The following is a 21,210-nucleotide window of genomic DNA, read 5'->3' on the forward strand; positions in this document are numbered from 1 at the left end:
GCGGTGTTCCTCCCGTGGTCATGGGCGAGGGTCTCAGGATGAAGTAAATGAGTCTTCCTCTTGTGAGTAGGGGTCTTCAAGATGAAGTAAATGAGTCTTCCTCTTCTTAAACTTTTCACCTTTGGCACAGCTGGACGCCCCAGTAGTCACACAATTAGCTGAAACCAACCCTATCTGTAATTCTTCTGTTAACTAGCAAAGGTTTAGAACAGGGTGACTTTCCTGCAAAATTTATTGCAGGATGGGGAGGCAAGGAGTATCCCAAGCTAGCAGATGTTTGGGAGGCTCTGTCTCTAAACTAACTGGTAAGTAGAAGGATGGTGTGAAATGTTATAATTTAGAAGACTAGTGTGAAACAATTAACTCATATTTAGTGGGGCCCCTAAATTCCACAGACTTATAACATAAACATTGTTTTCTTTCTACAACTTAAGTTAAGCTAAAAAGTACTTTAACTCTATATTTTCCAGGCACTAGCGTTTCTTTATATCAAGCCCTCTGTATCAATGAGATGACTATTAGCTGTCAGCATGGCCTCTAATGGACATGGAAAGACTGCATCCTTATACACCTCCACTCTTCCCCAGCAACTTCAGTTCAATAGCAACTACCTTTTTGATTCAACTAGTTTATCACTGACCAAAAGACCACAGATCTGTAAAAGTACAGTTTTAGTAGCATGCAGTAGTAATACATCACTAGCATTCACTGACTAAATGCAATTGGACACGAGGCCCTTGATGACATGGTTTAGTGGCGGACTTGGCAGTGCCGGGGGAACGGCTGGACTTGATGATCTTAAAGGCCTTTTCAAACTTGGCTGATTCTGTTTCTGGAACACCCTGCCGCCGGCACAGCTCCCCGCGCGGCCCGCCTCAGCTGGCCCATGCACGGCGCTCCGCTGGGCCCCCACTGACCTCTCGCGAGAGTGGGGTGGGTGAGGCCGACCGTTGTGCGGCTGCATTAAGGGTTCTGTCACGAACGCGGACAGCGTCTGCTGCTGGGGACGGGGGGACGTGGCCGTCTCTTGGAGGCAGGGCTCACGCCGGAACCGCTACCTCGCCGGTATGACCCGTCCGGCTGCCCGAGCCCCTCGGCGGCGGACAGCGGGACGGACTCGGGAGAGCCTCTCCGTCAGGAAGGCAGCTTAGTAAGTCTCATCGGTCCCCCTTTGAGGTGGTCCCACGTCGCAGGTAAATTTAGCTGTAATTAGAACCAGTTGCATCTTACGAGAAAATCAGTAAACAGCTCAGGTAACAGACCGTTTCTACAAGCACCTGGCATGCATCGCAGAGCACGTTTGGCTGTAAACTAAATTTGGGGACCTTGCTGTATATCACATACATAAAAATCAAGCTCCTGATCAGGTGCTGGACTAGCAGGCTTTTAGGAACCCCGTATTACGTTTGCAAATGTGGTGACTGTACATTGGAGCAGGAAATAGTATTTTTACTAGCTGTGAAATGCATTTGGTGTTACCAACATTCATATTTCAGGAAGGAAATTTGGCTCTTGATTCAGTATGGTGTTTATGAAGGGGACTAGATTGAAACCCCAGGAAATAAAAGTTCTGTTAGGTGCACCGAAGGGGACAAGCACTGTTGTTTCAGTGCTGCCTTGCCAATGTGCATCAAATTTAATGCAGGGTAGCTGATTGCTTTTCATGGCTCCCGTGCACTTTGGCTGCAGAGCTGTGCTTTTTTAAGTTTTGCCAAGTGTTATGCCTCAGTTCCCTAGCATCAAGTTCACGTATTCATATTGCTTTTGGATAACAGTGACATATATCTCAGCTGCCACCAGAAGGGCTATCGTACCTGCTGGTTTCCTTCGCCTCTCCTACTCTCAGGCTTGTTTGATGAGTGGAATCAGAGGGTTAATTAATGCAACCGAAAAACAAACTTTTTTCTTATATCCGTTCGCTGCTTTAGCTTTTCACACAACAGTAGGGATACTGGTACTGCATGAGAGATGCACTGGGGAAACAAAAGAGGACAAGGGGGAGGGTCCAGAAGTCTTTGAGCAGTGGGCAGGAATAATGACCATGCAGGTTTGGCCTAATTCTTACTCTGACCATAAGCCAAAACAAAACAGAGGCAGCTGTTCTCTTTGACAGCAGACAATTGCACGCTGTCCTACTGTGGACTTCTGATTTTATTTTAGTATTTTTTATCTTCTTTTAGCATGAAGAGCTCCCTAACTCACTTGTGACAGAAGACAGTCAGCAGTGTGCTGTTCTTACAGGTTGAGACTCTTTCAGTTATCCCCCTACATTTTCCCTGTAAGACCACAGGGTGCAAGGATGGGGAAGGAGAAAGATACGAGTTTTCACGTAACTGTCAAGCTCTAAACAAATCTGGAAGTAGGTCTAGTCACACTTTATGGATTTTAGGTGAGTGGTTATCTTAGTTCCATCTTGCAGTATGCCCTTGACCACCAGTTACTGATTTGCATTATAGCAGCCAGATATCCATTAGAGTTAGGTATCCACTGGAGTTTAAAAATAGGTCTGGGTTTTTCTTTACTTTTCAGACATGATGCCATCTAAACCAGAGTTTCAGGTGAAGCTCTTTTGCTTACTACATTCTTTCATTTATTGTGAGGAGAACTGGATCTAGAAACTAGGTCTAAAGCTGATGAGATTTTGTTTTTTCTGGTAACATAGGTCTTATGGGTGCTGGTGTGTGATTCAGACTCAAAGCAAATACAGAAAACTTGCCATGGAACCAAACTCTTATCATTTGGCCTACTATAAGGAGATAGAAGGAAGGACAGGGAATGCTTTGAAAAGGGATCTTTTCATACCAATGACAAAGAAAAGTTACTAACTTTGGGCAGTGTTGAGGTCACTGTACAATACCGCAGTCCTAATTATCTGATTACTAGATTTTTTTCCAAACCTTTTTCCCTGCCTATCATGTTTTCATTCAAGTGGCTTCTCACAACTTTGAAAAATTCCTCGCTGACGAGGAAAATAATCCTCCACCTCCTCCAAATGTCTCTGGGGCTTTACAGAATTTGATAGCATCAGATTGTTACCTCTCCTGTTATGTTAACCAGTACTATCTTATTGTTACATACATGCTGTGTAATAAGTTTTGTAGGAATAAACTTTGTTTGTTATTTGTATAATATTGCACAGTACAGATTTTGACTCAGGCATTGAGATTGTAAGCATTACCATAACACACTAGTAATAAAGCAGTAATAATAAAAGGTGCCAACATTTTCTGTAAGAACCCAAGTAAGCTATTCCCTGCTGCAGTTGGATGTTTGATGTGCTTTGTGGTTTAATGAATTAACTGTTCATTCAACACTATTTTTAAATTCTGTGTGATTTTAAGATACGGAGCATAATGATAGGATGGAGCATTATGTTTCCATTTTAGTGCGATGTAATTTTATTGTGTCATGCTTATGTTATTTTTCATGTAGATAATCTATGCAGCCTGTTTCCACTTGGAAGAGCAAGAGAGACTGATGTGAGGGTTCTTTTGCTTTCTTATAGATTACATTTGTGCTCATCTTTTTCCTATGGCAGAACGGATTCTGTCACCATCTGACTCGAAGGCAATGGTACCGCAACCTGGGGAGCCTCAGAATCTGGATGACTTGTCAACTGCCAGCCAGTTTTCTCTAGTGTACTGCCACACCAATGTGAAGTCATCAGAGACAGAATTGAGCACATTGGTAAGTTATTGTGTTATTCTTAAAATCTTGTGTATGGGCAAAGAGGAAGCACACCAAGAATTTATTGTCAGTTTAAGTGAAACCTTAAAAAAACAAATTATTATTAGTCCAGATCTCATTGCTACAGAGAAGAGAAAAATAATAATGTAGTTAAAAATGTTGTATGCTTCACTCACACCCTTCTGGCTTTCTTTTCACTGCTTCTCCATTTCCTGTGGCCAGCAGTTCTATTGTAGAGGTTTCCTTTGGGTGGAAGCAAGAAGCTATTTGTTCAGAATTGTCATCCTCTGGAGTCTTTTGCTGGGAGAAATACAGTGATGATATCTTCTTCCTTATTCTAGGATCCAAACAACTCTGGAATCATTTATGTTTGCACACTCGGTCTTAAACCTTTCTCTTTCTTCATCAGTCTACAGCTCTATGTTACGTCTGTATTTACCATATACAGTGTTCTTTACATATGTTAGATGTTATTTCCTTGTTCTCTTTGTTGCCCCTAAAGCAAATTTTGTCCAGCTCTAGGTCTGCATTTCTACACAAAACAACTCCTTGTTACTGCTGTCTCTATAAGCCTGTGGTTGGACCACGCAAAGGTAAACAAAAATAAAGCAAATTAGCCATACATACCTGGTCAATTAGAAAAATGGCTGTCACAGCTAAATTAAGTGAAACAAAGCTGCAGGCAGGTAAAGAAAAGTTCAGACAGAGCAAACTCAACAAGCCTGAGTCCTGAGGTCTTACAAATTCAAATTCTTACAAATGTCATGTGCTGTTACTAGCAATGTCAGTACTGTATTGCAGGGCAATACAGTAAAACATGAACATAAGCTAATAACTGCTTTTATGCAGTCTGTACAAAAGTCATACCACAAGCCTATTTTGGGACAGTGAAGACTTGAGCAGCCCCTGTGCTAATAAAACCAGTTGCATTTTGGAAGTAATCAGTAGAAATGGAAATGCAGAAGTGGGATGGAGGCAGCTATGCCCTGATTCTTTTGTCTTCAAAACTAGATCCTAGTATCTTGAATGGAATAGGACAGGACTGCTGTGAGTATTACAGTGAGAAAAGGCCTACTGTCAGAATGAATCAGTGTTCAAAAGATATTTGACAATGCCAGGTAGATGTCATGTGAGTTACATGGGGACACTGCATTATAGCCATGTAGCATCTGCTGTGAGTGTGGTCAGCAGTCAGTGACTTTGCTCTGTAGTTGGGGCATCTGCTTTCCTAACAGTAGCAATGCTGTCTAATGTTCACCATTATCAGTCTCATCTATAGTAAGCAAGCTGTACAGGGAAGAGGCAAGTTTGCACAGCAAAAGTTGGTCCATGCACAGATCAATGTGTATTTTTATTTAGAGTTATAATGAAGATTTGTTCACAGGTGCAAAAAATTAGATTCAAAAGGGAGCTTTCCTATTCGTTTGTATGCAACTTGTATAAATGAGATTATCTGCTTTTCGATGTGTCCTTCATATTATGAAGACTCTCATACAATCTTCCTGCTTGTAATCTTTTTGTGTGTCTCTTCTTTTTTCAGATTGGATACCCACTAACCCTGAGCCATTGTACACTACAGCAGGTTTGGAGATGATGCTATCATGCCAAACTCCTGACAAAGGCACTGTGATTTATCTAGAAGAAGGTGGGAACACTCTGAGAAACTTACTGTCAGCTGTAGACAGATGAAGCATCTGCTTTGATCTCCTTTATGAACCTAATTTAAAGCCTGATGAAATCAATATGATTTTCTACTGTTATTTTAAAGCACTTTGGAATAATTTTTTTTTTTCCTATAGACAGCGAAGGAAATGAGTTACATAGTTATACAGCTGGCTCATCATCCATAAGTTCGGTTCATACTGTTAATTATCTCAGAAGTCCATCTCAGCTCAAACAATTGTTCTCAGTGAATAACACTATGAAGCAGCCTGAAATGAGTTTGCTATAAAAACAGGAGTGGAGAAAGATAACAACCGAAAGAGAAAGTGCAAAAGATGAGAGCTGTGTAACTGCAGGATCAATATGAAAGAGAATATTTTGTTATCCTATTTGCTATAGTGGTTTTGCCAAGACATAAACAAAATCTGACCAGACTGGGTAAGTGCTTGTCCTGGGTTCAGCAGCAGCAGTCAGTTTTTCTGCTTCTTAGTAGCTGTTGCAGCACTGTGTTTTTGACTTTCGGCCTGAGAACAGAGCTGATAACACCGATGTTTAGACTGACCAAGGACTTTGTGAGTCTCATGCTCTATCAGGGAGGAGAAGAAGCCAGGAGGAAGCAGGGACAGGACACCTGACCCAAATTAGCCAAAGAGGTATTCCATACCACAGCACATCATGCCCAGGGAGGTAACTGGGAGCTACCCGGAAGGGCACGTCCTCTTTTCTGTCGGGCTCTCTTTTCCGGCGGGTGGTATCGTATTCTCTTCCCTTGTTATTTCTCTTATCATTATTATTATTGGTGGCAGCAGTAGTGATTTGTGTTATACCTTAGTTACTGGACTGTTTTTATCTCAACCCGTGGGAGTTACATTCTTTCGATTCTCCTCCCCATCCCTCTGGGGGGGTGGGGGGGAAGTAGACTGCGTGGTTCTAATTTACAGCCGGGGCTTAAACCACGACAGATCTTTTTGGCGCCCAGCATGGGGCGCCAAAAGGAACTGTCGTGGTTTAAGCCCAGGCGGTAAATCAAGAACCACGCAGTCTACTTCCCCCCCCACCTTTCTTTTACAGCTGCCAAGAGCTGCCTCCAAAGACTGAGAGACTTTTTCTCTCTTGCAATTGCTTTGTCAATTCCCCCTTCTCTAGCAAGTGATCCCAGCTGCTTGGCTTCCGTACCTCCTAATTCGTGACCATCGGCCCCATTGTCCCAGCATCGGAGCAACCAGGTGATGATGTGCTCCCCTGGTTGGCGGGTAAAATCTTTTCGCATATTCCATAGCTCGGTTGAGGTCCGAGGTCGAGAAGTCACCTCTTCTTCTTCTTCGTCATGTGATGATGACTCCTGATCAGATGGCGGCCCGGGTGGTGAATACATTGTTTCTTCATCTTGCTTCACCCTTCTTGCCTCTTTTTTGCTTTTTCTGTTGCGTACAGGGGCAATCAATATTGGTACGAATTGGTCCTCTGGTTTAGCTGCAGTCATTATCACTGTGGTTTGAGTAGCAACAGTACTTGTCGCTGGGGGTGGTGCAGCTGCTGTGCTTGGAGCTGGGGTAGCTTCACTGTCTGTTGCAGTCAAAGTTTGAGTAGTGGCTGTACTTGTCGCTGGGGTAGCTGCACTGTCTGTTGCAGTCGAAGTTTGAGTAGCGGCTGTACTTGTCACTGGGGGTGGTGTAGCTGCTTAGCTCGGAGCTGGAGTAGCTGCGCTGTCTGTTGCTTCGCCCTCAGATCCAGGGACATTTTTTTCCTTTTGAAGGTGCTGGATAGTGTTGAACAAGGCCCGGTAAGCATAGGCCAAGCCCCAGCACGTTGACATGATTTGTCTCTCTCTGGTATGACCAGGATGACAGCACACCTCATTTAAGTGTTTTACTAATTTTTCTGGATTTTGCACTTGTTCGGTGGTGAAATTCCAAAACACTGGAGGGGCCCACTGACCTAGATACTTGCCCATACTATCCCACACACCCTGCCACTCATGGCTGTCCAGCCTCTGGGAAAATCTCTCGGTCCCCCTATATTGTCGTCTAACCCCAGACAAGACCCAAACCCGACTCTGCTTAACTCTTGAGATCAGATGTAATGGTTGTGGACAAAACACACTCTGTATGCGTGCCAACATGGTGACACCCATCTCACAACGTTGGACACCTAAGTCGTGTTGAAAGGGATTATTCTTCGTTACCACAGGAGCTGGAGTAAAATCAGCTCTTCCGCTCCATCTGGGAACCTGCTCACCAGAGACTGAAGCCGCAGCTCTCATGGGATGATTAGTCTTGACCCTTGTTCCTATTTTCAATTCATGCACCCGTTCCTCCAAAGCTGAAGTAAGTTTTCCATCCCACTTCGTCATGTCTTCTCCATGATCCCGCAGGTAAAACCATAGGGTGGCCCATGGTTGTTGCCTTCTATATCTTCTGTCTCGAACAATAGGACGTCTTTTGTTAACAGCTGAGACGTGTGTTGGTACATGTGAGGAGCTGGATAAATCAGATAGATCGTCCCTCAATTGTTTGACATCCTGGGACAGGTTTTCCACAGCTGAGATGATGGAAGGGGTGAGATTGTCTTCGAACTCTCGGAGTTTATGAATCATTTCATCCACTGTTGGTGTTACTATGTCATTCCAGGTTACTGTTGCCAATGAATGGGCATATGATGAGGGTGCATTCCGTGTAAATTTTCGCCACATGGGTCATGTACATTCGACTTCATCTGGGTCTATGGGTATATCTCCGTTATTCGGTTTGGTGTGATAGATCATCTCTACGATGGCTGATTCCCTCAGAGACTGGATGCCTTTGTCTAAAGTAGTCCACTTGGCCGAACGACTCGTAACATCGTCCTTGTATGGAAACCTTTATGTTGCCAATCTAAGTCCACCTGAGCCACTTCAATCTTAGCAGCTTTATCCACTTGTTGGTTGTTCTGGTGTTCCTCAGTGGCCCGACTCTTGGGTACATGGGCGTCTACATGGCGTACCTTCACCACCAGGTTCTGCACCCGGGCAGCGATATCTTGCCACAGTGCAGCAGCCCAGATGGGTTTACCTCTGCGTTGCCAGTTGCTCTGCTTCCATTGCTGCAACCACCCCCACAGGGCATTTGCCACCATCCATCAGTCAGTATAGAGATAAAGTACTGGCCACTTTTCTCGTTCAGCAATGTCCAGGGCCAGCTGGATGGCTTTCACCTCGGCAAACTGACTCGATTCACCCTCTCCTTCAGCAGTTTCTGCAACTTGTCGTTGAGGACTCCATACGGCTGCTTTCCATCTCCGATGCTTTCCCACAATACGGCAGGACCCATCAGTAAACAAGGCATACTGCTTTTCACTTTCTGATAGTTTATTATATGGTGGGGCCTCTTCAGCACGCATCACCTCCTCCTCTGGTCACCATTCCAATTGTAATCACACTACTAATATAGATGGTATAGTAGTTCAGGGCTTAAACCACGACAGTACTTGATTACAGGCTCCTAAGCCTGGCAGGGATTAATCAGACAGAATTGAAAGGAGTTAGTTGCCTTATTCCATCATCACCAGTTGATTATCAGAGTTAGTTATTCTTTCATGTGTTTCCTAAGTTGGTACAGATGACTTGGAGAACTTGGAATTCTGTCAGTTGCTGATTTTGTTTCTGAGCTACTCCTACATAGAAAGGATGATAATAGTTCTGCAATCCTAGGGTAACTAGATGAAATTTTCAGAAGCACAATCCTGAAGAGGAGCTGGTGTTTTTCTTGAGGTCAACACAGTTAGTAAAAGCTTGCAATACACTGAAAAGCATTGATACTTTTTGACGTTGTTTATTTAGAAATTAGCTAAATTAGCTGCTTATGCGGTATGGCTGTATTACCTGTCACTAGCAGGTTGCTACATTTGGTGGCCAAGAAAACTGGTACCTACTATGTGATGAGGAAGGAACCTCTGTCCTCTGCACCGGACTTGCTAATTTATTGCGAGGAATAAGATGTGGAGGAACACCCTGACTTGAAGCTCCCCACATTTTTGCAAACAAGGACAGTGATTTCTGTCATGGTTCTTTAGTTGCTGTTCTTTAAAAATGCAGCTTTACATGCCCTTTTTTACTAACTTGGACTTTATGCACAGGCAACTGGAAGTGATTCTTATACTGGCCTGTACAGCTCTCCAGCAAAGTGTGTATTTTGGTATAATGATTTCCAGACTTTGTTACTGAAACTTACATAAAATACCATGATAGAGATTTCAGGTTTTATGCATGCATTTTGTTCTATAAAATGTGACTGTTACAGATGACTGATACACTGGAACAGGCTGCCCAGAGAAGCTGTGGGTACCTCATCCCTGGCAGTGTTCAAGGCCAGGTTGGATGCGGCTTGGAGCAAGACCTGGTCTAGTGGAAGGTGTGCCTGCTCATGTCAGGGGGTTGGAACTGGATGAGCTTTAATGTCCCTTCCAATCCAAACCATTCCATGAGTCTGTGTTTCCAGAAACAGTTTTACTGGATTAACTACTGTAACATTTTTCTTCCTTGATGTTAAGGAAGAGCTTGAAGAGGAAAGGAAGATTAGAGAAACTGTAAGTGGAATTTCAGTTAAACAGAAAGTAATTATTCAAATAGGTACCCCAGCTAGCAGAGTTAACAGCCCTTCTATAATGAAGACACCTGTGGGTCTCTAGTTAACTTCAGTCATGGAGAACAATACACTGAGTATGGCCGTATTACTTGAATCACTGTTGCCATGTACAAAAGATATTTATATATCTTTTGCATATTCATATATCTTTTGTATATGGCAACAATGATTCAAAGAATAAAAAGAATGACATATAGGAATTTTGACTTTCACTGTACTGTAAGTACTGTCAGAGCTTTAGTAAGACTACAGGAGAGAATAAGACTGCTGCAGAATAGATCTCTAGCACAGCCTCAGACAAGCAAGGGCAAACAGAGCTCTGATCTGAACAGGGACTGCTGTACAGCTCTAACCCTGCTTTATGGTGCAGGGTCAGTCCCCCTTACTTGGCAGCACGGTAAGGCAACAGTTTCTCCTCAGGTTGATCCAGCTGTAAGGAGATAGAAGCAAGAATACAGGAGCTGAGAATACAGAAGCCTGTCAGTCAGTGCCCCACCGCCAGTAAAAACCCTTCATTTTGCCAGTTAGAAAGTTATGAATTAGGGATACTTCCGGCAGATAAGACATATGGTTTGATATCAGCGGTCTGAAACACACAGTACATTGTTTCAGCTTGGAATACCGTCAGTTTTCAGCTCCTTTACCCTGAGCTGGCCCTAACCCAAGTGTCAGTGTTCAGCTTTGAAGTTGCAGTTGTCTGTTGCTAGAAGGAATTTTCAGAAGGAGGCAGGTATTTCTTAAAATCACTCAGACTCAAAGTCATCTGTTCTGGTCTTTCCCCTAGCTGACAAAAACTCCTGCTTTATGTATTCCCAAGTGAAAGATCTATGCCCCCTGAAGCAGATCCTCCCTCAGGAAGAGGATAACACACTGATCTTCAAAGCACGGTTTGAGAGTGGGAATTTACAGAAGGTGGTCAAAGTGTAAGTTTCTGATCTTTTTTTGTCCTTTATTACAATGTAGTTATTATGAGTGCTGTTATTATCAGCAGACTGCTATCAGTGTCTGAGCAGGATGTGTTACTCTGGGTTTGTAAATTGTTCTTACACTAGTTAGATAAGCTTCAAAAGTAGTTTCAGGTAGCCTTCACTTGAAATGGTCTGATAGCCATTCCATAGAACTGAATGTTTTCTACAGGTGATAATCACCCACACAAACTCAACACCTTTTCTTAAGCACCTGCTCTTAAAGCATAGTGTAGAGAATGTTTTTAGAAGTCCTAATTATTATTAGAAGTCCTAATGAAGGCAGCAGTTACATTATTGACACACTTCGTGCAGTTAGGCATCTTTTCCTGGCAGCTACATAGACTCTGATTCATGACAGTGTAAATTTGACTCACACGTGGTTCACTGCAGAGTGCTTTTTCATGGCAGTCCACATTATTTGACACTGCATCATGCTACAGTACTAACCAGCATCACAACTCTTTGTCTTCTTTCTGCCCACGAGCAATGAATTTGAGTACCAGCTGACCCTGCGCACTGACCTCTACACAAGCAGACATACTCAGTGGTACTACTTCCAAGTAAGCAATACGCAGGCAGGGATGCCATATCGCTTCACTATTGTCAGCTTTACCAAGTGGAACAGCCTATATAAACATGGCTTGTGGCCACTGTTGTACTCCGAAGCTGATGCTAAGGAACACAAGGTTGGCTGGCGAAGGACTGGAAACGATATCAAGTATTACAAAACCAACATGGGCCAAGATGGATGTCAGTATTTCTCACTCACTTGGACATTCCAATTCCCTTATGACCAGGACACCTGCTACTTTGCCCATTGCTATCCTTACACCTACTCCAACCTGCAAGAGTACCTGGTGGCCATCTCTAAAGATCCAGTGAAATCCAAATTCTGCAAGATTCATGTCTTGCGCCGTTCACTGGCAGGAAACACAGTGTACGCTTTATCTATCACCAACCTACCTAAAAGTGACAAGGACACCAAGAGGAAGGCTGTGATACTAACTGCAAGGGTGCATGCAGGAGAAACTAAGAGTTCCTGGATAATGAAAGGCTTTCAGGATTACGTTCTTGGTGATTCAGGCAAAGCTCAACTCCTGCTGGACAATTTTGTCTTCAAAGCAGTACCCACGTTGAATCCAGATGGTGTGATTGTGGGAAATCACCGCTGCTCTTTAACAGGTCAGGACTCGAACCGCAAATACAAATCTAATGGGAAGAAATTTTATCCTTCCATCTGGTATACCAGAAAAATGATCCAAAGGTAACCTCATTTTCTGTCCCTTTAGAATCGATGATTTACCTTTCTGCTGTCTCTTTGTTATTGTGACTTCTCTATGTCCCTACTGTTTTGTTATTTTTTACATCTTTGCCCTGTACCCCAACCTTTCTGACTGTTTTGTTTACCTTCAGTTGCATTTCAGAGTGGGTTATTTTTTCCTTCAGTATTGTACAGATTTTCCTTTAACATACTTTCTCCATTCCTGGTAATAAGTTCTATCTCCAAAGTAAGAGTTTTTGTCCAGACATTCTCAGTATGTTTCTTCTCCCCACTATCCTCTGCCAAAATCTACTTATCAAATTCCTTATGTCTTTAATTTTCTTTTTTTCTTATGTACAACCATGTCACAGAATTAAGTTAGGTTCAGAATAGATCCCAGATGTCTATTTGACAGCAAAGATTGACAAGTTTGCTGTATGTTTTGCTACAAATAACATTTGATTTCTTATGCAGACTTACAGGGACATTTGATACTCTGGCTATAAAACTAAACCTTTGGTTATTAAGCTAAACCTTCAGCTTGTAAACTAAAGCCCTCTGATTTAACTTCTGTAACAAATTAATACAAACAGGACTTTTTTCATCTAGTTACAGCATGTTTAAAGTAAGATCTGTGTTCTTCCAAATGATTGTTTTGGCATGTAGATCCCTAGCTTTCAGGGAATGAGCACTGTGCCTCTCCTTATTTTCCACAACAATTCCTCTCTCTGTCTTGCTATACGGAGAAAGCCTGCACTTGGGAATGCCCCGTAATTAACATTAATAATGTCTGCTGAAGTGCTACTGACCTTTAGCCTCATATTCAGCTACTGTCAGCTGCAACAGACGTGTTTATTACTGCTTCCTTCTTAGTTCCACCATGGATTTACAACTCCTGCCCAGAGTAAAGCCCCAGGTGGCACAGTGTTGTGCCATCACATCTTCCCTGGAGAGCTCTCCTTCCACACAAATTGGGCACTGGGGGTATGGGTTGCTAAATCCCAATGTGTCTACCTGAAAATTTTCTTTCAGTAGTTAAGCAAGAATATATTGCAGAATCTTAGCACATCAAAAAAATTGATGTCTCCAGTTTGATAAAGGAAGGAGTAGTCATTCAGTCTCGTAGTAGTACAGCATTTATCATTCAACATGTACAATACTGAAAGAGCAGCAGATAAGAATAGTAGATTTCAGTTGTACAATATGATCATGTATACATCTAAAGAGCTGAATGTATATAACTGAGCATGGGACTAAGAACAAACACATGGACAAAGGCTGATGATGCATACACTTCTATCTTACATCTGTGCAGTGACAAGTGGGTTTTTTCAGAAGAAACTGAGTAGTTTGGCTCTAATCTAGCAACACTGAAGGTTTAAGTTAGCGCTCAGAATATGAAACTTGTGTTGATTTCTTGTTCTTTAGGTTACAAATGAGCTTCAGTATAACATACTAGCTCAGACTAGTTTCTGAGGCAGAGGAGAAAAAAAGCCAAACCGCTATTCTCTGTTGTCCTGTATTACAGAGCGATGGGGGAATGTGATGGTTTTATGTATTGTGACATCCATGGTCACAACAGGAAACAAAATATCTTCATGTATGGTTGTGAGAGAAGGCCCCAAGCGAAAGCACCATATGTGTATCCACATGTCTTCCCGCTCCTGCTGAGCAAGAGCTGCCCAGATAAGGTGAGCAAAAGTCTGGCTAGAATCTTGCCTCAAAATTCAATCACCACGTGGGATCCCTAATTTTTTGTTAAGGTATCACATTTAATAAAAGACCGTATTTCACCTAGTAAAATAATCTTCAATTGGCTTCAATTGTCAGTCAGCTGATCGGAGCTAGCACAGCTAGAGCCGGAGCCGGCACGCTTCAGAGACTACGAGGGTCAGAAGAGATTAGGAAAATCAGAGGGGACAGCGCAGAGACATCGCGATTCCCGACATCTCCAGATCCCCGAAGCCCCAGCAGCCCTTGCGAGAGAGCGGCTGACGTGGCAGGGGGCGTTCCCGCGGTAACGGTGACCGCACCCCTGCCCCTTGCCTTGAAAGAGCCTTTGGGAGGGCAGCGACCGGTCGCTGCCCACCAGGCGCAGGGAGGAACAAGCAGGTCGTGTTGTGGACTCTGTTGCTGGTGTCCCAGACTGCTGACCAATATGGTCGCCTCCAGAAGGAGAGCTTGCAGTAAGGAGACTGTAGCAACTCAGACAGAGATCCTGTCCCAAACCGTGGCTGTTCAGGTCTCTGGCTGCAGGGAGTGCCAGAGCCTGCTGCTGCCGAGGGAGGGAGGCCAGCACTCCACCTGTGTGAGGTGTGAGCAGGTAGAAGATCTGCTTAGATTGGTGGCAGAACTTAAGGAGGAGGTCGAGACGCTGAGGACCATCAGGGACTGTGAAAGGGAGATCGACTGGTGGAGTAACTCCCTAGCATGTCAGCAGGAACGGTTCCAGGGAGATACCCCCCACAAGGGGATGGACCCCCTGTCCTCTCAGACAGAGGGGGATGACCCGAGACAGCCCCTGCTCTGTAGCTGTTGCGCAGAGGTAAGGGACCAAAAAGACAATGAGGGCTGGAAGCGAGTTCCAGTTCGGAACCGTGGGCAACCTTCCTCCCTTCCTGCCCTGCTTCCCCAGGTGCCCCTCAGTAATAGGTTTGAGGCCCTGGATCTTGATGGAGAGGTAAGTGAGGATGTGGTGCAAGGCCAGACTACAAGGTCACATAGGAAAAGGCGGTCGACTTCGCACCTCAAGACTGCCTCTGACAAGAAAGAAAGAAAAGTCATTGTCGTAGGCGATTCCCTTCTGAGAGGAACAGAGGGCCCGATATGCAGAGTTGACCCTCATCATAGGGAAGTGTGTAGTCTGCCTGGAGCCCGGATCAGGGATATCACCAAGGTGCTCCCCAGCCTGGTGCACCCGACAGACTACTACCCGCTGCTGGTTTTCCAGACAGGTGGGGGGGAAGCTGCTTCCCGCAGTCTGAGGGGGATGAAGAAAGACTACAGGGACTTGGGGCGGATGGTGAAAGAGTCTGGGGCTCAAGTGATCTTCTCCTCAGTTCTTCCATCTTCCAGTGATGATGTGGGATTGTATGGGAAAATTCAGTCCGTAAACAATTGGCTACGAGACTGGTGCTTTAGGCAGGGCTTTGGGTTCTTTGATAACAGCTGGTTTTATAAGGCTCCAGTCTGGATGATGGCATGTGGGAAAGGTTTAACTCACAGAGGCAAAAGGATGCTGGGGCATGAATTAGCAGGGCTCATTTGGAGAGCTTTAAACTAGATTCGAAGGGGGATGGGGTTGTAACTGGGCTTGCCCCAGTGGGGCAGCAGTCTAGGATTGATGAAGACCGGGAGGCCTCCTATAATGCTAGGGTGAAATTGGTGAGCTCAGCTCCCTCCTTGAAATGCCTATACACCAATGCGTGCAGCATGGGAAATAAGCAGGAGGAGTTGGAGACCTGTGTTAAGTCAGGAGATTATGATCTGGTGGCAATTACAGAGACGTGGTGGGACAGCTCACATGACTGGAATATACTCATGGAGGGCTATGTCCTTTTCAGGAAAGACAGGCCAGCCAGGCGGGGTGGTGGGGTTGCTCTTTATGTGCGAGAGCAGCTACAATGTACTGAGCTCTGTCCAGGAACAGGGGATGAGCGAGTTGAGAGTCTGTGGGTGAGAATTAAGGGGCAGGCTGGCAGGGGCGATACTGTTGTGGGTGTCTGTTACAGGCCACCAGATCAGGGTGAGGAAGTTGATGAGGCCTTCTACAAGCAGCTGAGAGCGGCCTCACAGTCACAGGCCGTGGTCGTCGTGGGGGATTTTAACTTCCCTGATGTTTGCTGGAAGGACTACTCAGCAACCCAGCCACAGTCCAGGAGGTTCCTCCAGTGTATGGATGATAACTTCCTCATGCAAATGGTGGATCAGCCAACCAGGAGAGGAGCGCTGCTGGATCTCATCCTCACTAACAAGGAGGGGCTGGTCGAAGCAGTAAGGGTTGAGGGCTGCCTTGGTTGCAGCGACCACGAGATGGTGGAATTCAGGATCTTGTGTGGTAGGACCAGTACAATAGCAAGTAGAATTGCAACCCTGGACTTCAGCAGGGCAAACTTTGGCCTTTTCAGGCAATTGCTAGGGGAAGTCCCATGGGCAAGGCTGCTTGAAGGTAAAGGGGCCCAAGATAGTTGGTTGGCATTCAAGAATTGCTTATTCCAAGCTCAAGAGCTGAGCATCCCGACACGTAGGAAGTCAAGGAAGAGGGCCAGGAGACCTGCGTGGCTGAATAAGGAACTGCTGGGTATGCTCAAGTGGAAGAGGAGAGTTTACAGGTCATGGAAGGAGGGGCTGGCCACTCGGGAGGAATATAAGGCTGCTGCTAGAAGATGTAGGAAGGCAGCTAGGATGGCTAAGGCCTCCTCAGAATTAAATCTGGCCAGAGGGGTCAAGGACAACAGAAAGAGCTTTTTCAAATACATAGCTGATAAAACTAATACCAGAGGCAAGGTTGGCCCACTGGTGAACGGGATGGGTGCCCTGGTGACAGAAGATACTGAGATGGCAGAGTTATTGAATGCCTTCTTTGTGTCAGTCTACTCTGTTGGAGGCAGTCCTGAAGAACCCTGTACTCCTGAGACCTCAGATGAAGTCAGGTCACTGGAGCGGTTTGCCTTAGTCCATGAGGAATGGGTTAGGGACCAGTTGAGCAATCTGGACATCCATAAATCCATGGGTCCAGATGGGATGCACCCGCGGGTGTTGAGGGAACTGGCGGAAGTCATTGCTAGACCACTCTCCATCATCTTTACCAAGTCTTGGGAAACGGGAGAGGTGCCTGAGGACTGGAGGAAAGCAAATGTCACTCCAGTCTTCAAAAAAGGCAAGAAGGAGGACCCGGGTAACTATAGACCGGTCAGCCTCACCTCCATCCCTGGGAAAGTGATGGAACACCTTATCCTTGATGCCATCTTAAGGCATGTCAAGGATAAGAGGGTTATGAAGGGCAGTCAACATGGCTTTACCAAGGGGAAGTCATGCTTGACCAACCTCCTAGCCTTTTATGAGGAAATAACATTGTGGATGGATGATGGCAGAGCGGTGGATGTGGTCTACCTTGACTTCAGCAAAGCATTTGACACAGTCTCCCACAGCATCCTCATAGCTAAATTGAGGAAGTGTGGCCTGGATGATCAGGTAGTGAGATGGACTGCGAACTGGCTGAAGGACAGAAGCCAGAGAGTTGTAGTCTATGGGGCGGAGTCCAGTTGGAGGCCTGTATCTAGTGGAGTGCCTCAAGGGTCAGTATTGGGACCAGTATTATTTAATATATTCATCAATGATTTAGATGAGGGAATTGAGTGTACTGTCAGCAAGTTTGCTGATGACACTAAGCTGGGAGGAGTGGCTGACACGCCAGAAGGCTGTGCTGCCATCCAGCGAGACCTGGACAGGCTGGAGAGTTGGGCAGGGAGAAACTTGATGAAATATAACAAGGGAAAGTGTAGAGTCCTGCATCTGGGCAGGAACAACCCCAGGTTCCAGTATAGGTTGGGGAACGACCTGTTAGAGAGTAGTGTAGGGGAGAGGGACCTGGGGGTCCTAGTGGACAGCAGGATGACCATGAGCCAACACTGTGCCCTTGTGGCCAGGAAGGCCAATGGCATCCTGGGGTGTATTAGAAGGGGGGTGGTCAGTAGGTCGAGAGAGGTCCTCCTTCCCCTCTACTCGGCCCTGGTGAGACCGCATCTGGAATATTGTGTCCAGTTCTGGGCCCCTCAGTTCAAGAAGGACAGGGACCTGCTGGAGAGAGTCCAGCGCAGGGCGACTAAGATGATTAAGGGAGTGGAGCATCTCCCTTATGAGGAAAGGCTGAGGGAGCTGGGTCTCTATAGTTTGGAGAAGAGGAGACTGCGGGGGGACCTTATTAGTGTATATAAATATATAAAGGAGGAGTGTCATGAGGATGGAGCCAGGCTCTTCTCAATGGCAAACTATGATAAGACAAGGGGTAATGGGTATAAACTGGAACACAAGAGGTTCCACTTAAACTTGAGAAGAAACTTCTTCTCAGTGAGGGTGACAGAACACTGGAATGGGCTGCCCAGGGAGGTTGTGGAGTCTCCTTCTTTGGAGACATTCAAAACCCGCCTGGACACATTCCTGTGTAACCTTATCTAGGTGTTCCTGCTCTGGCAGGGGGATTGGACTAGATGATCTCTTGAGGTCCCTTCCAATCTCTAACATACTGTGATACTGTGATACTGTGATACTGTGGCTAAAACTAGAAATAGTAGGAGTATGAAGTTTTAACTCGTTTGAAATTCCAGCACTTAAAAATGTATTGTGCTGAATTGAGACACAAAGTTAGCATTTTGTAAAGATTTTTTTTAAAGAATGAAAAAAAAAACCAACCCAAACCAGAATGTCAAAGCAACATTGCTTTAACATGTCAAAACCTAACATTAAATATTGTGTATTTATAGATATATTTTTAAAATCTATTGTAGAATTCAAAACAAACAAGTAAGTAAATAAGAAACTAAAAAAGATAAAATGTTTTTCCAGATTAATCCTTTTGAAAACTTCTGTTGAAAAAGGCATCAAAATCACATTGTGTAAGCTATTTCAGTTGGGGTGGGAAGTTTAGTAGGAAATCATGGCTTTTGAAATATATTATTTTCTGGCGAAATCTGACTGCAGTAAGCTGCTTTTGACAAGAAAGGTTGCAAAGGCTCAGGTATAAAATAGCACACAAACTAAACCACTAGATGTCATTGCATACTTATAGCTAATGCTGGTTTTTTCAGATATCAATAATGAGGTGGTTGTGAGCTTCAGACTGATTGCATCAAACTGCTGATCTATTAAATCACGAGAGAAGAGCTATTCTAACTTTTTAGTAAATATGCATGTTGGTATGTAACAGGATTTGTGGTAACTCAGCTGGTCAGCTGCCTGTATGGCCAGACATTTGGAAACAGTAAGTACAGCCACATTAAAAATTACGTTTAGATGTTTCAGAAATCCTTCTCAGGTGAAATAATCTAATCAAAGGACTGTTATTTTACCTGCATTTTCATTATACCAGTAAAGACAGGCTGAGAAAATTGGGCCTGTTCAGCCTGCAGAAGAGAAGGCTGATTGGAGACCTCATAGCAGCCTTCCAGTATCTGAAGGGGGCCTATAAAGAATGCTGGGGAGGGACTCTTCATTAAGAACTGTAGTGCTAGGACAAGGGGTAATGGGTTCAAACTTATACAGGGGAAGTTCAGGTTAGATATAAGGAAGAAGTTCTTTACTGTGAGGGTGGTGAGGCACTGGATAGGTTGCCCAAAGAAGTGGTCAGTGCTCCATCCCTGGCAGCGTTCAAGGCCAGGCTGGACAGAGCCTTGGGCGACATGGTCTAGGGTGAGGCGTCCCTGCCTATGGCAGGGGGGTCGAAACTAGATAATCTTAAGGTCCTTTCTAGCCAAAAACCATTCTGAGATTCTATGATTCTATGATCTTCTGGGGTATGTTGTGCAATATTCAAGTAGAATGAAAACTCACATTTGTTTACCTGGTAGATAAAATTTAAAAAAACCTTGCAGGATTAAAATTTAATTATTGCATTTTTCTGTTTACTTCAATGGCTAATGCTGTACCTGTCTTTAAGTTCTCCTTTCCAGACTGCAGTTTCAGAGTACGAAAGAGCAAAGGCGGCACAGGCCGAGTGGTGATGTGGAAGATGGGCATCAACAACAGCTACACTTTGGAAGCCTCTATCTGTGGCTCTAAGTTGGGTTAGACAATTCCCTGTAGCTATTTAGTAGGAATAATCAAACAAGACCTTTACTTCTGTTTTTTTCATGGAAAAAAAAATGTGGTTTTTCATGTTTTTTCCCTTTTTGGGGTTCTGTCACCAGCAGCATTATTGCATATGTATCATGAAACAACAATGGTAGTGGGTGGCAAATTGAAAGCTGTAACTAAAGCCAGTTGTATTTTTAGGAATTTTGGATTAGGGAATCAGTTAACTATGCCTTACCCCCTCTGAGTGATCTGTTCATAAAGGCAGAATATTGATCTATAATACCATTTGTATAAAACTACAACTACAACAGACCTGTCTAGGATCTGTCAGTGAATTTGCAGTCAGCCAGCATCCTGAAATATCACAGTTACCTAGCAGTCAGCAGGATTGCTGACATTTTCATTTCTGTCTTGCTCTTATTGATGCTGCAGGCTGCAGACACAGCACTCATTTTGATGTGAAAGACTTGGAGTCAATAGGACAGCATTTCTGTGATGCTCTCTTGAGCTACTGTGTTCATGATAAGGAAGTAAGGAAAATCCCCCTACGCCTTTTCTCCTGCCTCAGTTCATCTTACTGTGACAAAACATAACACTCTATAGGGTTATAATAATGGCTTTCTTAAAACAGTGAACTAAATTTTTTATGTTTCTTATTATTATCTGTGCCTGAGGAACATGAAAGTGTAATGAAACAGCAAGTCGGGGTGAACTCCAAGGTCCTGAATTCTGATGCACTAGACTTGGATTCCGGGTAACTATTCAGATATACCACAACTTATTATATGTTCTCTGCATCTCATAAAGAGTACCAGAGTAAATGTTAGAAATGTTACTAAAATCAGACTTTTAATAGTCACAGTCCTTAATTTAACACTCCTTAAGAAATTTCATACAAATCTTATAGCCAAACCTTAATAACCAGTTCATTGGAAGCAGATCTCTGTACCTACCCCAGGTGGCCTTCCTGAAGTGAAATGAAACTGCATTGATACAGAGCTTGGTCTGTTGCATCACTTAAAACAATATGCTTTTTTTCAGCCTTACATTTTGCAGAGCAATCTAATATGAGGTATATTATTTGGTTTTGTGTAAACCTAATTTAATTAAGCATGGAAGACACTAGTCTGATTCCATTTATGCAAAGGGGTTAAGGTCAGGGTAACTGATAACACTGCAAGAATCCCTGCACTGACCAGATGATACCCCTATTAAACAT

General features: G+C 44.2%; 1 protein-coding gene across 1 annotated transcript; it reads left to right on the forward strand.

The window, feature by feature from the left end:
* Window positions 1-530: 530 nt before the first annotated feature.
* AGBL3 (AGBL carboxypeptidase 3) lies at window positions 531-20,749 on the forward strand (the record flags this gene model as incomplete). Its single annotated transcript, XM_080609978.1, is given in 13 exon segments — window positions 531-663; window positions 755-937; window positions 1,038-1,150; window positions 2,181-2,241; window positions 3,506-3,640; window positions 3,643-3,687; window positions 5,228-5,332; window positions 10,756-10,894; window positions 11,424-12,203; window positions 13,729-13,891; window positions 19,855-19,981; window positions 20,424-20,521; window positions 20,666-20,749. Coding segments are annotated over 13 exon segments (2,166 nt in total).
* Window positions 20,750-21,210: the final 461 nt, after the last annotated feature.

The sequence above is a fragment of the Psittacula echo genome (assembly GCF_963264785.1).
Source record: "Psittacula echo genome assembly, chromosome: 1".
NCBI lineage: Eukaryota > Metazoa > Chordata > Aves > Psittaciformes > Psittacidae > Psittacula > Psittacula echo.